This window comes from Hyperoodon ampullatus, assembly GCF_949752795.1.
Source record: "Hyperoodon ampullatus genome assembly, chromosome: 10".
In the NCBI taxonomy this organism is placed as follows: domain Eukaryota; kingdom Metazoa; phylum Chordata; class Mammalia; order Artiodactyla; family Ziphiidae; genus Hyperoodon; species Hyperoodon ampullatus.
The window spans coordinates 78,113,464-78,129,688 of NC_136923.1; the positions used below are offsets into that span (position 1 = coordinate 78,113,464).

The following is a 16,225-nucleotide window of genomic DNA, read 5'->3' on the forward strand; positions in this document are numbered from 1 at the left end:
TCATTGGACATTTGTTCAGTCCTACCTGAAAATTAAGTTATTTTACTACTTGGCATGGGAAAAGGCATTTTCTAGTAATTTTCTGTGACAGGAAGCACACCATTAATCCAAGGAAGCACCCAACAGACTGAGTCTATCTGCTGGGGAGCAGTTGTAAATTTTAACACAATGAAAACATTTACCTCAGTACTGTTTTTGAGAGAGAATTCAGCAGCAGTTACAGTTAATACGTCACCTGTGGAGAGCGACGATCACCCTAGGAGGCCTGCCAACTGACAAGCACTTTTCAGGTAACAAGAACAATGATATTGCAAGAAGCTACCAAACAGTATTGCGGTAGTTATGGCGACCACCGCTATAGTGATTGTGGCCTGGGTTAATGTTCCAAATATTAATGCAAGGAACACACTAGACTTGATAGGTTTAGAATATTTTCTTTACACTAAGAACCAGTTGATAACACATGATGAGTGGTGATGCTCCATTTACTCTATTTCCTTCTATAACAAGTTTCCTAGTTATGCCAACTTTCTCCTATGTTAATTATCTATATTCCATGGCAGTATATTTTCAACATCTAAAATGAGAATACTGTAACTATGGAATACCTCAACTCTCTCTCTCTCTCTCTCTCTCTCTCACACACACACACACACACACACACTCTTGTGCAACTTTACACACATTTGTATGAACAATGCATGTAAAGTGCTCATTTGCAGTGGGTGAGCTCCCTAAAGGCAGCTAAATCAGTCCTCCCAAATACAGAGAATCATTAAAAGCCAATGAAAAGCCACAGTAACTATTTAGCACTAACATGAGATTTTAAACCTTGCCCACGTGGTAATTAATTCAAATGCCTTTTGCTTTTTTTTTGCTAAGTCATCCAAAGCAAGAATCTCAAAGATTGACAGCATGATATGTGAATCTAATGGGCTCACATCTCTGTTTATTTTGCTTATTGCACAGATGAACAGTACTCTTGCTGCTGCAACATTTGAATCGATTTTGAATGGCCATTAATGCGTCTATATTTGGCTAAGGCTGGTTTGACGTTCTAGAGAAAGGCCAGCCGGTCTGCAAATGGGCACCTCCCTCCACATAGAGGTCAATGTACACTAAAGACAAATGTAAGTATATGTATATATGGCACATATACAGATATATGTACACTTAAAATGAATTGGGAAGTCCTTTGGTTTAGATGGGATTAAATATGTACTTCCCAAGTGCATAGGTTTCCTTTGACCAACTTGTTCAAAAAACAAATATGAAAATTGTCATGGCAATTTTGACATTTCCTATGTCTTTTCCGCTATTTGGAGGCCCCCATTGTCTCTACTCCATCTCTCCTAAGCATTTTATTTTTAAAAGCAGTTGTCTCCTTTGGCCTTCTAACACTCCACTGATTCATCCATTCCTTGGAAGAGCTCTAAGGTCACATCCAGAAACTTATCTTTAGTGGAGAACAAGGTTGCAAAGAACTTTTTCCCCTTCTTTGAGTCCTTCTTCCCCCCAAGCAGTGGACACCTTGATGTGTCATGAATAATTCACTCTTGATCTGACTTGCCTTGTTACCCCTGGCCAGCCCAAGCAGCTGAGGTCTGAGCTTTACCTGCCCTGCATCGTTGTGCAATACTGGAAAAGAAAAATAATCCATTAGTCTACACCCTTCAGACTGTGGTGACGTGATCAGGGTTCTCTTGAATTTCTATGCATTCGATTTCCTCTCTCTCCTTCCGTTTGGCACGTTTCTTTTTCTTGTGGTGCTTTTTGGAAGGGGGGAAAAAGGTTAGGAACACAGGTAAGATAACAAAACAGTGCAGAAGTGTGCAACCCCCCGTGAGCAGCAAGCATTTGAACAGTGTGAAGGTCAGGTTCGAAGGCACGAATAGGAGGGGGACCAACCCAATAAGAAAAGAAGTAACATTTTGCAAAATGGCTGTCCCATGCTCTTGCAGGGAGCTTTTTATACATTGTGTTCGGGTGTGCTCAGTTGCTAATACAAACGTGTAAAGCAGTGGTGCACAGTGGTCAATGGCGAAATTTAGAGTGTAGATAAGGCACAAGATAGAAATGCAATCCATGTCGATGTTCCATAATGTCATTAAGCCCAGAACGCCCAGCTCAATTGAGGTGACGCTAAGAATTAGCCAGAAGTTTCCCAGAGGGTGGATCACTAGGAAAAAAGTCAGGATTAACACCAGGAGAACACCAAAGCCTGCAATCAGAACAGGCACTGTGACAGATAAGCTGTAATGGTCCGTGAACACAAAGGAGGGGTTGAACACGATGAAACGGATGCTCTTTGACAGGGACAGGGGCCTCAACTTTTCCAGCACTTCTATGACTTCCTTCTGCTTGTCTCTGCTAGTCCTAGCCACGAGATACAAGCGAGAAGCAATGATGCTGTTTTCATCTCCTGCCTTGGAGAAGATGATATCGTTTCGAAAATGCTGGAATTCTGGCTTTTTTAAAAATGAACTTTGTAGGACACTGATAAAGTCACTCTTGTTGTTGGCACTGATGTTGCTCACTTTCAGGAACTGGTAATACTGCTCCACCCAGGACACTGCAGTGAATCCACTGCAGAGTCTCCGGAGGTCCTCCTGGACACTGCTGTTCCAGTACTCGAGGGGCTCGTAGACATAGAATCCTATCACGGGGCTGTAGTTGCTGAAATATTTCTGCTGAACTGTGGCATAAGAGACGCTTGGGGAATCCCTAGCTAGTAGATTGATGATGTTGGCTCCATCGCTGATCTGCAAGCACCCCATGAAGGAGAAGGAGGCATAGATGAGATAGAGGATGACAACAAATGGCTTCACGTAGATATTGGTAATCCATTCATTGTAATGTTCACGGAGGAAATGCTGAATAAAGTGGTGCTGGTAGGGGTTCGTCTCATGATGGGATGTCTGTTGATGCCCGTCACTCATCACTGCCTGGAACCACACAGGCTTGCGGTCCAGGTATTCTGCAGAAGGGATCTTACAGCAAAAGATGCTGTGGTAGCGGTTTTGCTCTAGTTGGCCAGCGAAGACCAGACAGGAGCCAAAGAAGGAGAAAATGTAGAAGTAGTTCAACAGGATGGAGACACACATGTTCTGACAGAAGACCTTCACAGCCTCTATGTTGGTGAACGGGCTGGCACCCATGCCAAAGGTAATAAAGTACAGGGAGCTGGTCATGGTATAGGTCACCATCACATCCGAATAGGCATCTGCTACCCTGTCTTTGAAGGGCAAATTCTCTTTGGTTCTCCGCCATCCAGACAGAAGCTCAAATACTCCTTTCGTTCCGTGACCTAATTTAAAAAAAAGAAGGAAAAGAAGAATTGTTCTCATTTCCTCCTGTGGTTCAAGCGAATTCCTTATAGGTTATCCATGCTCAACAGTACTGCATACTCTAATCTTCAAAGTACTATGATCCTCCTATCAGGATCTCAAATTTCAGTTACATAGCAGGATATGTTTGGTTCGTGTTTCTACTTCAGCAAAGTCCAAACTTACTGGTATTCTGGGCAAAATGAAGCATTTATTGTCTGTTCCATTAATTTGACAAATTGTAAATGTAATGTGACATTGTTTTGTGATTTTTTTCCCCCGGCACACATATTGTCTCCCTAAATGGATACTAAGTTGTCAAGGGCAGGGGCTGTTAGTCACCCATCTTCAAATGCCCCTCAATACCAGTTCAGTGCTTTATCAACTGATGTATCCCTAACCTCCATTTCAAACTGACTTACATGCTGATTTTGGAAATTATAAGATGATCTTAAACACTTAAAAATGGCTTTAAATTGATTTTACAATGTTAATAATCTGCTAGGTAGCCAAACAGCTTAGAAACCAATTCCTACAGATTTGATTAATTAACATTGGATATGAGTCAAAAAAATCTGCCAGGTCACATAAAGCACAGGGCAAGACCTTCAGGGGGAAAGATCATAGCAGGCATTTCCTCACAGAGCTTTTATTCACACAGAGTGGGTGATGACTAAATGTTTGACTGCTCCATTAAAGTGGACGGAGTATGCTTCTTTTTTTTTTTTTTTTTTTTTTGCGGTATGCGGGCCTCTCACTGTTGTGGCCTCTCCCGTTGTGGAGCACAGGCTCCAGACGTGCAGGCTCAGCGGCCATGGCTCACGGGCCCAGCCGCTCCGTGGCATGTGGGATCTTCCCGGACCGGGGGCACGAACCTGTGTCCCCTGCATCGGCAGGCGGACTCTCAACCACTGTGCCACCAGGGAAGCCCTAAAATAATTCTTTAATTAGAGCACTTCTCTTCTGAAATGAAGACTCTTGGTATCTTTGTAGTCACAAGGGGGGAAAGGGTTACCTGAGGCTATGGCTAAATTTGGCTTGTCTCTGCTTTTGGTCACTTTTTTGGAGCATTAGGTACATTATGTAGGCCAGGTTGTTGCTTTATATAGTACAAAGGTCTTACATGTGGGAAGATAAAGCTAAGTCATATGAGGTCAAATAATCACTCTAAGTATGGTAAAGACTGAAAACACAACTTTGGGGCTGGCATGTTTTATCCCATTCACAGGCTTAGATATTTTACAGGGTATTCCTAATAATCCTCATTCATTGGATTTTTCACCATAATCTGGCCACCTCCCAGCAGTTCAAATCTATTTCCTGCTCAATGAGAGTGGTCCTCTCTCTCCCCATCAACCTGCCTATGATCAGTCTTACTTTCCAAGTTTTGTTAATGCTATTTTCTCTGCCTTTCAATACCTTCCTCTTGTTGCTGCTTATATTGAAATTCGACCCATCAGTCCTCTTCTTTGTCTTGAAGCCGTTTCTGACAATTCCAGACCTATTGATTTTTTCCTGTTCCTTAAATTCCTATTGCACTAATTAGCTACTCATTTTGGCACACAAACATGTGCTGTTTTGCTCTGGAACAAAATGGTTTTCTCAGGACATGGTCTATCTCTTTGGTTAGACTGCAAATTCCTCAAGGTCAGGGAATGTATTTTATGTTACTTTTGTACTCTGCAGGACATCTGACAAAGTGATAGATGCCCACTAACCTCTCAATGAATTAAATCAACTATAACTCTCAATTCCAGTTGGGTCTAGAAAATGTACCTTTTAATTACTAATTCAAAAGTTTATTATGCATCTTTATACCTATATTAATTGTGTCCAGAAGAGATACACAATTTTTTTTTTTTTTTTTTTTGGTACGCGGGCCTCTCACTGTTGTGGCCTCTTCCATTGCGGAGCACAGGCTCCAGACGCCCAGGCTCAGCGGCCATGGCTCACGGGCCCAGCCGCTCCGCGGCATGTGGGATCTTCCCAGACCGGGGCACGAACCCGTGTCCCCTGCATCGGCAGGCAGACTCTCAACCACTGCGCCACCAGGGAAGCCCGAGATATACACTTTTAATTCAAGTCAACCCAATATATATTTATTAGAATTTGCTACACATGAGGATCTGTGCTAGTCAATATATAAAACATAAAGGTAAACAAGAAACACAATCTTTTCCAATATCTGTCAGTCCAGAGGTCATTTTTACTTGGGTAATTCTGAGCCAGAGATCATAGCTTCTAATACAAATGAATTTTAGGAACTGTTCTGTATGTTGTAGGATGTTTAGAAGCATTCCTGGCCTCTACCCACTACATGTCAGTAGCACACTCCTCAGTTGTGACAATCAAACATGTCTCCAGACATTGCCAAATGCTGTCTGGGGGACAAAACTGCCTCCAACTGAGAACTATTGGTTTAGTCAAAAGAAAAAGAGATATTATACACACACACACACATACACACACACATTTTAATCGCCCTTTTCTGACTATAAAAATAGGACATATTTCCATCAAAAATTTGGGGAAAATGGAAAAAATAATGGTGAAAAAATTATTCCATAGTCCCATAACACAGATAACTGCTTTTAACAATTTGGTGCATTTATTCTAGCTATGTATGTATGTATGTATTAAGCTTTATCCATCTATCTATCTATCTATCTATCTATCTATCTAACCATCCATCCATCCACCCTTCCATCTTTCCAGACAAACAACTATTTAATTATTTCACAGAACTGGGCTCCTACAAAGAGAAATTAGGGTTTGGGATTATCTTGTTGCTCTGTCCAGTTGGCCTGTCAACAATGGAGATCCTGTTTTCTAACCTCTGCAGTGTTTTCCCTCTTGGTTTCTTACTATTCCCTTTAGTTTTCATTCTGATGCTAGAACCATTTTTTGAACATCTTTGCTCACTTGAAAGAATCCTTAAATCTCTACATAGCTTTTTAAAAGGATTGTATTCACTATTTTTCCACCCTTACTCCGAGAGTCCTATTTCAATTCAAACAATACACCTGAAAACAAGGCACTGGTATCCACTCAAAAGACAGGTGGTCCACCATCTCAGATGATGAAGCATGGAATATACACAAGTGTGACTTGCCCCACTGAACAAAGACCTGAACTGATTCCATTATATTACTCCCTGGTACCCTAGTCCTGGCAGTTCTTTGCTTCTGTCCGATTCCCACCAAAATCCTTAATCCTCACCTAAGGCCTCAGTTTGTCTTATGAACACCATTCATGTTCCTGAGTGGTGATAGACATATATGTAAGCAGCTAACAGACATGAAAGGAAGGCTTGCATTCTTGTGAAGTAGAGATGTATGCTGTGTACTGTGAAAATACAGTTGATTCTTTCTGAGGGGTCAGAAAATCTCCAAAAGGTGTTGCTAGGCAGAGGATGATGCCAGTGGTGATCTAGACTGATGGAATAACATGAATAAAGGCACAAACCCTTATAAATTAAGGGAAAATAGTTTTGTTTTTGATGTTTATCATTGAATTTTTTCTCTCTGCAGAGATAATCTATTGCCCAAATTATACACTTTATTTAATGTTTCAAAAGATGACTGCCAAACATTGATCATGATTTCCTCCCACTATATTAGTATGTATTTGCAAATTATATTAGAATAATATGACAAGTATCTCACCTGGGACATTATGGGATAACTGACATTTGTTTTGATAAAGTTTCATGAAAGAAAAGAGAGAGAGAACTCTTAGGAATAAAAGTGATTTGGACAGAATTGGAACTGGGAGAAAAATTCAAGGAGGAAAATGAATAGAAATAAAAGATCTGCATGTATATGTGTGTGTATTGAATATTCCAAAAGTCTTCAGGGATGTTGCTGGGGAGACCTCTTTCTAAATGAAAGCAAATGGAAGAATTGTGCAATAACAAGGAAAACTTAGCTGTCAGCTTACTAACATACCCTATTTAACAATAATTTAATAAGTTCTGCTATTTGCAATTGAGAAATGAGAAAATGAAGAGTATGTCGATTCTTTCCCTAGCCATGGCAGCGCAGGTCAGCCAGAGGAAATATTTTAAATGACTAAAATTTTTAAAAAAATTTTGTTACCAAACAAAACTCATTTCAGTCCTAAGTGAGCTGAACAATATTCAGAATTAGTTATAATTAGATCTGAACCTCAAGCAATCACTCTACAACAAGTAAAGATGACTTCTAAAGTGAGATGGATCTTCTTGAGAACTTATTCCAACCCACATTTTACAACATTTCTCTAAACTCCTGCACTTACCATGTAAACTTCTACACTATGATTGACCTGACAGCGCTGTAGGAAATCTCTCTGGTTCATTGCTAGTCCGGAAGTGACTTCTTTCAAAGCAATGATATTCTTCTGCAAATCTAAAACAAATTTTACAGTTGCCACTTTAATACCAAACCTAACCTCTCCAAAATCAAGAATTCCAAAGAAAATAGTTTTAACAAGGATCAAATCCAATCAGAACTAATTGTAACTGACCCAGTTAGTTTCCTACTGGGTTTTCCTTTGATACAGTTATTGCTCTAATAAGCTCCTTCTGTGGGGCTTTGAATTCTTTCTAATCTGCCAAATTAGAATTCTCTTCTGAAGACATACTGGTGGGTCTTCTTCTTCGCTTGAACACGTTAAGCCCTCAGCAGGTCATGAGAGTTTGACATCTGTTTCAGCGACATAAAAAATAGAGGTAAAAATAATACTCCTTCTCACATCTCACTCCAGAGAAAACTTTCTACTTTCCCTTAGGCGTTATTTCTGCTTTGGTTAATTAACTATGTGTTCAGCAGCTCTGTTTGTGGAAATCACCATTGAGCTCAGCTAGAAAAGCATTTTGATTTTTTTATTGGGCTCTTAGGCTATGTGATCCTGATGCCAACCTAATGGATGAAAAAACAAAATCCCAGTCAACTGAACCAGTAAAGCAGCTAACAAAAAAATCGGGATATTGAATCAGCATTCTGAGTTGTCAGTCACTGGTTTGGCATTATATGCGATCCTTATGCATAGTTCTTTCTCTTTAGTTGGCTGATTCCTATGTATATTTTAAAGATACCACTTAAACATGATCTCATCCCTAATGCCTTCCCCTTCCCCTCTTCATCTCTAACTCACCCACTTAGAAGCCTCCCCTCTGTGTGCCAACACATTTCCTTTTCTATTTATTTATTTGTTTGTTTGTTTCATTTATTTTTGGCTGTGTTGGGTCTTCGTTGCTGTGCGAGGGCTTTCTCTAGTTGTGGCAAGTGGGGGCCATTCTTCATCGCGGTGCGCAGGCCTCTCACTATCGCGGCCTCTCTTGCTGCGGAGCACAGGCTCCAGATGCGCAGGCTCAGTAGTTGTGGCTCACGGGCCTAGTTGCTCCGTGGCATGTGCGATCTTCCCAGACCAGGGCTCGAACCCGTGTCCCCTGCATTAGCAGGCAGACTCTCAACCACTGTGCCACCAGGGAAGCCCAGTCCCACTATTTGATATTGTGACTAGCAGCACATTCCCCAGAGCCAGAGTTTAGATCCTGGGTTAAATCAGAGTTTAAACTGCTTGAGTTTAAATCCTGGGTCTCCTACTTCCTAGTTCTGTGACCTTGGGCAGGTTGTTTTTGAACCTCCCCATGTCTCAGTTTTCTCATCTGTAAAATGAGGTAACAAGAGAAGACACCTCATGGGATTGTTCTGAGTTTTAGATAAGTTAATACATGTGCTTGACACACAGGAAGTACTCCACTGAGTGGAAAAGCTCAGTGCTGGCAACTCCAGGGTATTTACCATGGAGGACATTCCAAGTCATTTGACTTGGGTTGCCAGCTTCTGAATGCAGCCTGGTTCCTGCTCTCTTTATCACCACAGCTGACTTGGCTTTTGGAGGGAACTCGGGGGCTCTCTTTTCAGATTTCCTTGCTGCAGGAGCTCAGTGTTGCCAAGAGCTGAAACTCCACTGCAGAGTCAGCGCACACACAGTGGCTTGCTTTCTTGTTCTCTCCCTCTTTGGTATTCCCACTCAGGGAGAAAAAGACTCCCAGGAAGCTTTTCATTTTCTTCTCAATGCTTTCTGTGTCTTCTAGTTTTATGAAAGGAATATACATTATGTTTGAGAAAGGAAAAAGCAGCCCTGATAGCTGGGTGCTGTCAAATAGGTCTTGGTGTTGCCAGGAGCTGGTCTGGCCCTCACAGTTCGGCTTAGTATTTTGTTCTGTTGATCACACAGATGGTCTGGCAACAAAGCATCAGACAAGATCACTTTGTGACCGGGATAGATTGAGACAAAATAATACCACTCCATAATCACGACTGAGCACAAACAAAATGCAAACATTGTCCGAAACATAAAATAGGCCAAATATCCTTTTATCAAGAATAGTAGGATTGATTGCTGCTTCTTTACCAATCACAGTTTAATCTTGGTCTGGTTTCCTTGCCTTCTAAGAATTATTAAGATAACTGATCATGGATTTACCCTTTCTTCCTGACAGTAACCAACCTTGCTGCCTTCAACCCTCTTCCAAATCACCTAATACTTGCAAAAATCATATAATAAGTCCATTCTAATATCTTCTTCCAAAAATGCTTCATAGTCCTCAGAGGTGTGTGTTCTTCCTCATTGCAGTGAGTCAATAAACCCAGATTTGTTCAATTATTGTAGTAGTCCTGGTGGTCTTTGGTTGGAGGACATTGATATTTTATAATAAATATTTTTGGATGAGAGAAATTAAACTTCCTTTATTGTTGACTTTATAAATTGACTTCATTGAGTATAGGAATTAGAAGTGTGGGAGCTAGAACAGGAGCATTGGATGAGAGCTAATTCCTGGAGGATTTGAATTTCCAAATCATGTCACTAGTGAAAGGGATGGTGTTCTGGTGGAAGTGATATTTTAGTTGTATTCTCACTAAAAAGAGAAAGTCAGATGGGCATATGGGAAGTGGCAAGCTGTTCTGAAAGGAATATAATATGGTTGTTAAAATCGGAGAAGCGGGGAGGAGCCACGTGGATGAAAAAGTCATTGCTTCAAGCAGAGAGGAGCAATGAATGGGGGAACCGGGGCGGGGCTGAAAATCTTACAATTGTCAAGAGAAGTGGATTGGTAGCTCAGAAACTAAACACAAGTATATGCTTAAAAAAAATCAAGACCTACAATAAGAGATCATATAAAAGAAGAAAATAATAAGTATAAGAACTTGGAGGAAGGAAAATTAAGATAATCTAAGTATTTATTGAGCTAAAGACATTCAAAGATTAGTTAGAATTCATTTGAAGGACCCTTCCTGAGTGCCTCCCATTAGGAAGATATGGTAAAATGTCATCGCTTTGAAGTTTAATAACTCCCATTTGTCCCATTTGAAAACCATATCATATCCATATGCCTGAATTTAATGGTTCATTAATTACAAGCTTTGGGGATCTTTTATCCTACAAAGAGTAGAAGTGATGATGACTTAGGATTTCTATAACACCAAGAGCTGGAGAATGCTTTTAAAATGCTTTTAAAGTGTCTGATTCAATCATTAAGAAACGCGTTTGAAATGGAAGGAATCTCATGGAGCAAATTTAAATTATGCACAATTTTGGTTTCTTATAAATATCATTCAAAAGAAAATCTTCAAAGTTGTAGCACAACTGCTTGATAAAAGCATAATGCTTCAAAGAGCAAGTTTTCTGGGAGCATCCTTGAATGTTTTGCTGCCTTTCTTACCAGTGAAGATAATTTAACAACCCATGAACGAGAATTCTCTCTGAACAGAATGGCCTGAAATCAGTGGAAACTCAATTAACCAGGAAGCTCAAGAATTGGATCATCTGATTATTTGGAGTCATTAAATTAATCAACCAGAACTTCCTTTCTGATTCCGCTTTTATTGGTTGATTAGCTCTATCGGAGATCTTTCTAAAATGCATTAGACTTGTATTCCTCTTCTGCATCCAGTTCTTAAAAAAAGGGAAAAAAGGCATTATTTGAAGCAATTAAAATGATGTACTCTGGAGTAATACATTTTGCTTCTAGTTCTGGCACATCATTTTGTGATGTGTGGTATGGGGAGAATTAGTTTAACTTCTGTGTATTTCACTTTCTTAGTCTGGAAAATAGGGATTAAAAAGGTACCCATTTTAATGGGCTATGTGAAGATTAACTGATACAATAGTTGTAATATGCTTAGAGCAGGCCTGGGACCCAGGAAGCACTCAATAAATGTTAGCTTTTATTATTTATTAAATAATATACTTCAGAGTCATCATTTTATCATACATCATTTTATCAATAATCAGGAGACAATTTAGCATATTGGTTAAAGAACTGAGTTCTGTGGGTTTAAGCTTCCATCTATTAGATGTGTGACCCTGGGAAAATGAAAGACTCCGTGGCTAGATTTGCCAACCTGTAAAATCGAGAAAACAGCAATTCCTGCTTCAAAGGACTGCTGTGTTAAAGGAGACACAGACACATGAATCCCTTTATATAAATACCTGGCACACAATTAGTGTTCCCACAAATGATAGCTAGTACTGAACAGAATTATATAGTTGCAGAAATGTGGGAGTTTGGATTGAATGTATACCAGGCCTAGAGAAAAGTTTAAAAGTTTTCTTCTCTGATGATTATTTTGAAATTGCCTGTTCTGTCCTTAAGAAATTCGTTGTGAAAAAATGTTGATTAATAAAAGACTTTAGTTAACTGGATCCAACTAATGGCAGCATTCCTTCCATGTGTGCTCTTATTCAGGCTAAGCTAATAGAATCGTTCTCATCTGGCAGGAAAGAAGCTGAAGAAGAGCTTTTCAGCCACTGTTTTATTCTGCAGCTCACAGAGCAAACCAGACTCCCTTCTAGGAGGAGAGCACAGTAGGGCTTTGGGGCAGCCTGCTGAGTTCCAGCAGCCCCCGGCGGTGGCAGGGGGGTGCTGGTGCAAGGACACCATTTCCTAGAGGGTCCTCTCAAAGTGAAAGAACTGCTGTCATTTGAATACATCCCTGATGAGTACAGAGTTCCTTTCCAGATGAAAAGGCGCTCTTCTCACCGTATTTCTCTGTAATCGGTTCCCTTTCAGTGGTCCACAGCTTAACAGCTTTAACACAGCATAAATTAATCAACGAGAGTTATCTCAGAAAAAGTTAGATGTTAATTCCCAAAGGCAGGAGATCAAGGACAGTGGCTGGGCAGATAGCAGGGTGGAAGAGGGGCCCTCAGTACTGGCTCTTGTGTTAATTCCCCGGGTTCAAACCCCAGCTACATCACTTCCTACCCTACACCTTCAACAACAATCTCTCTGTATCAATTTCCTTATGTGCAGAGCAGGAAATGCAAGCCACTACCTGATAGTGTGTTGCTGACATTAATGAACGAGATAATCCACATGAAGTGTTTACCACGGTCCTTGGCACATATTAAAAACCCAATAAATAGTAGGCGACGCTTTTTATTTATGGGTGAACATTCATTTGGAGTCTTAGCTACATGCTCACAGTATAGTACAGCACACTGCTGTGTTTCATTCTTGAAGTCATCAATAGAAGTGACAGTTAATCATGATAACACACCAGGCCACCAAACACAGCTTCAAGGGATGAAAGTTGTAGGAAACTCTTATTGCCCTCTTGGGATAAATCTTACTCCTTTTGTCTTGAGAATTCTCATGGACTTTGTCCCGCCCATTTCCATTAGGCAAAGAGTAATCAAGAAACAATCATAAGACAGAGTCAAATGAAAACCCTCCCAGATAGCTATGACTCTGAAACAGCTAACTGGACCTTGGGAAGGATGATTTTTGGCCATGTGACCATCTAAAAGTTCTAACCCTTAGAGACATATGAAAACCTAGGGCTATTTCAGCAATTACAAAATTAAAAAACCAAAACAAACAAACAAAACAGGTCCACATTATTCTTTTCAGAACATTTTCACCTATAATTAAATGACAACAATTCAGGATCCAGAAGGGTTAAATAAAGAGCTGATGAAAGAATGTCAGCAGCTTCTAAAATTTATCATCTCTGACACTTTCTGAGATTTCTCAAGGGGTAGACTACATTAACACTGGTATGGAAATCTTTAATAAAATAGCATGTCTCTCAAAGAAATCCATCAACTAATCAGCAAATATTAATTAAGCACCTACAGTATGCAAATCATGGTGCTACATGAGACCACACTCAGCTTTCCTCCTGATGGGTATACTCTTCCTCTATGCCCAACAAGTACATATCCTGCCCAGATACTTTCTGAAATTCAGGAAGTTCTTCCATATTTAGAGTTGAAGTTAGTCACCCTGACATTTCCAAAATTTTCTCCTAATTGTATCATTTGGAATCTTTGCCCATTATCCTGCCACATACCCATACTTCAAATATTGGACAAAAAAGCATGGTACCTTCCATCTTCTCCAAGCCAGTAATCTCATTACTTTGACTGTTTCTCTGATGACATCAGCATTGAATTCCATCAGAAGTACTATGTAGCAGTGAAAGTGCCTTGAAAACAAGGACCATGTCTTCATTTTTGTTCGCCCCTTAGTACCTAGCAGTGTCACAAATGTAGCAAGTTCTAAAGGAATAGTTTTTGACTCTAGTGGTGATAAAATGTTTGTACCTAAACTTGCTAAGCTCAAAAGTATATTGAGGCATTATAAGGAGTAGCAGATGATACGTCCTGGGATCATCTCTTAACTACAGTTAAGGATTAATATTTACAGGCTGTGGATTGTTACACTCTTTCTGACTCCTGTACCGTTGTAGACGATGACACTGTTTTCTAACTTGACTGTTGGGGTGATTTCTGTGACACATGTGGTCAAGTCAGTATTGTACAAAGCCTGTCCTCACCAACTGTGGAGGTCCTCAAAGGAAAGACCCATTTCTCTCTCATGAGGCAGAGTATCCTGGGAATACTTCTTGGATAGCTTTATAAAGTCTGTGGATAAACTAATACATGTAAAGAAAAGACGTAGATTTTCTATACTGGCTCTCCATGCAGTATGGCTGGCCTGATTTGTCAGTGGAGTTGCCTGCCACTTTAGAATCATGCTAGGAAAAAATGCTGCCACATGGAAATTTACAATTATTTCAGTATTCAACTTGAGTTAGTCTTTCATGAAAATGGAAATACTCCTGGGAATATCCACGTTATAAGCATAGCAGCTCTTTATTCCTTTGGGTGAATGAGTTTTTCATACCCTTCCCTAAAATGCATGTGTGTGGACAAAGTAAGCTGGGTGCAAAGGAAGAAATCACTAAGGGGGGGATGTGCACAAAGGGAACCCTGAGGAACATCACTGTATGTGAGCCTCATGAACAGATCATTTTCCCCCTCATTTTACGGTTAGGAGATGGAGGCTCAGAAGAAGCAGAGACATGCAGAGTTTACAGAGTTCTTTTGGTAGTCAGGACCAGAAGCCAAATCTTCAGCCTCTCACCCCAGAGAGAGTAGACCATGATCTTGAGGGCAGTATCTGTGTCTTGCTTTGATTTCTATATCACCCTTTCCTAAGGCAGTACTTGGCACTTAGTAAATATTTATCGTAAAACTGAGGAATGCGCCTCTGAGCTTCCAAGATTTCTGGTGTTCTAGCACATTGGAATGGGGATACTTACCCCCTACTTCTTTTTTTCATGAAGAGGAGACTTCAATTCTACTCTCACTAGGTAGTGTCAAAGCGTACACTCCCATTTTTCCTTTTTTTCTTTGACCACTCTTCTAAGCATTAGGAATGGCTGATCTGATGGTGAGAACCTGATAACATTTGTTATAATATTTGGATTGGCCACTGTTCCTCTAAAACAGTAAATAAGCTGAACCCCATTGCTCTCTCCTGCACTACTTGCATAATGGATGAATAAGAAGGGTCAGGGCTTGCCCTCAGCTCTCTCATCCCTTGCAGGCACAGCTTCTGGCGCCACTGCTCTAAAGGAAGACAGGTTATCTATCTCTTAACCTTGGTCTCTCTTCTGACAGCAACTGGATTTGTGAGGCAAACCACAGACTTCCATTCAGTTGGCTGTTAAGGAAATCTTAGGGGTGGGGGATGCCTTGAAGATCTAGTTCTCCTACAGGTAGGAGGGGAAAATATCTAGATTCAGGATTTGTTAGGTAGAGATCACTACATTGGCTCTGGCCCCATATAAGGTCTCCATTCCAGCTTTACTGGGGACTTTAGGAAATACCGTGCCTCCATTTATAAGGAAGAAAATTTGATTCTCCTTTGGCTCCTTGGATGTATATTCTCTACTGCACAGAACCCAGCGAGGAGGAGGGCTGATTGGTTGAGATGACTGATTTCCACACGTTGTCTACGAGATGATCAGTGAAAGAGCACAGTCTGGTGCTAGGTATAGGGGAGGCATATCATAGACACATTATATTAAAGCTGGAGTTTTCTTTCTATTTATTACTGAATCCTTACAAAACAGCACTTTATATTTTTTTAGTTTGACTTAAGAATGAGTTAATTTTATTTAATTTCAATTAGTTTTATTTATTTTTAAATTTAATTTTATTGAAGTATAGTTTAATTATAATGTTGTGTTAATTACTACTGCACAGCAAAGTGACTCAGTTATATATATACATACATTCTTTTTCATATTCTTTTCCATTATGGTTTATCATAGGATATTGAACATAGTTCCCTGTGTTATACAGTAGGACCTTGTTGTTTAGAATGGATAAACAACAAACCCGTTTACCTTTTCAAACTGCATTTTAACTATCATAACTCTTTATCTAAAATTTTAGGTGACTTCCAGAATCTTTTAAGCTAATATTAGTTTTTAAATGTCTGCCCAAGGAGTACCATTCCCACTATTTGACCTGATCCTGTTCTTCTCAATTCTCTCCTCTATGCAGTAATTAGGCAAAACTGTAAAACATATATAGTGGCTAAGGAATCTTCC

General features: G+C 40.1%; 1 protein-coding gene across 2 annotated transcripts in view; it reads right to left on the bottom strand.

Moving 5' to 3' along the window:
• Window positions 1-1,673: 1,673 nt before the first annotated feature.
• The window catches only part of PTCHD4 (patched domain containing 4), a gene marked incomplete at both ends in the record, with an annotated part of 151,590 nt that continues 137,038 nt past the window's right edge, over window positions 1,674-16,225 (bottom strand). For both annotated transcript variants that reach the window (XM_079712570.1, XM_079712569.1), the window contains one exon: window positions 1,674-3,307. In XM_079712570.1, the coding sequence (XP_079568696.1) occupies window positions 1,674-3,307 (1,634 nt within the window). The remainder of the gene's footprint in view (window positions 3,308-16,225) is intronic.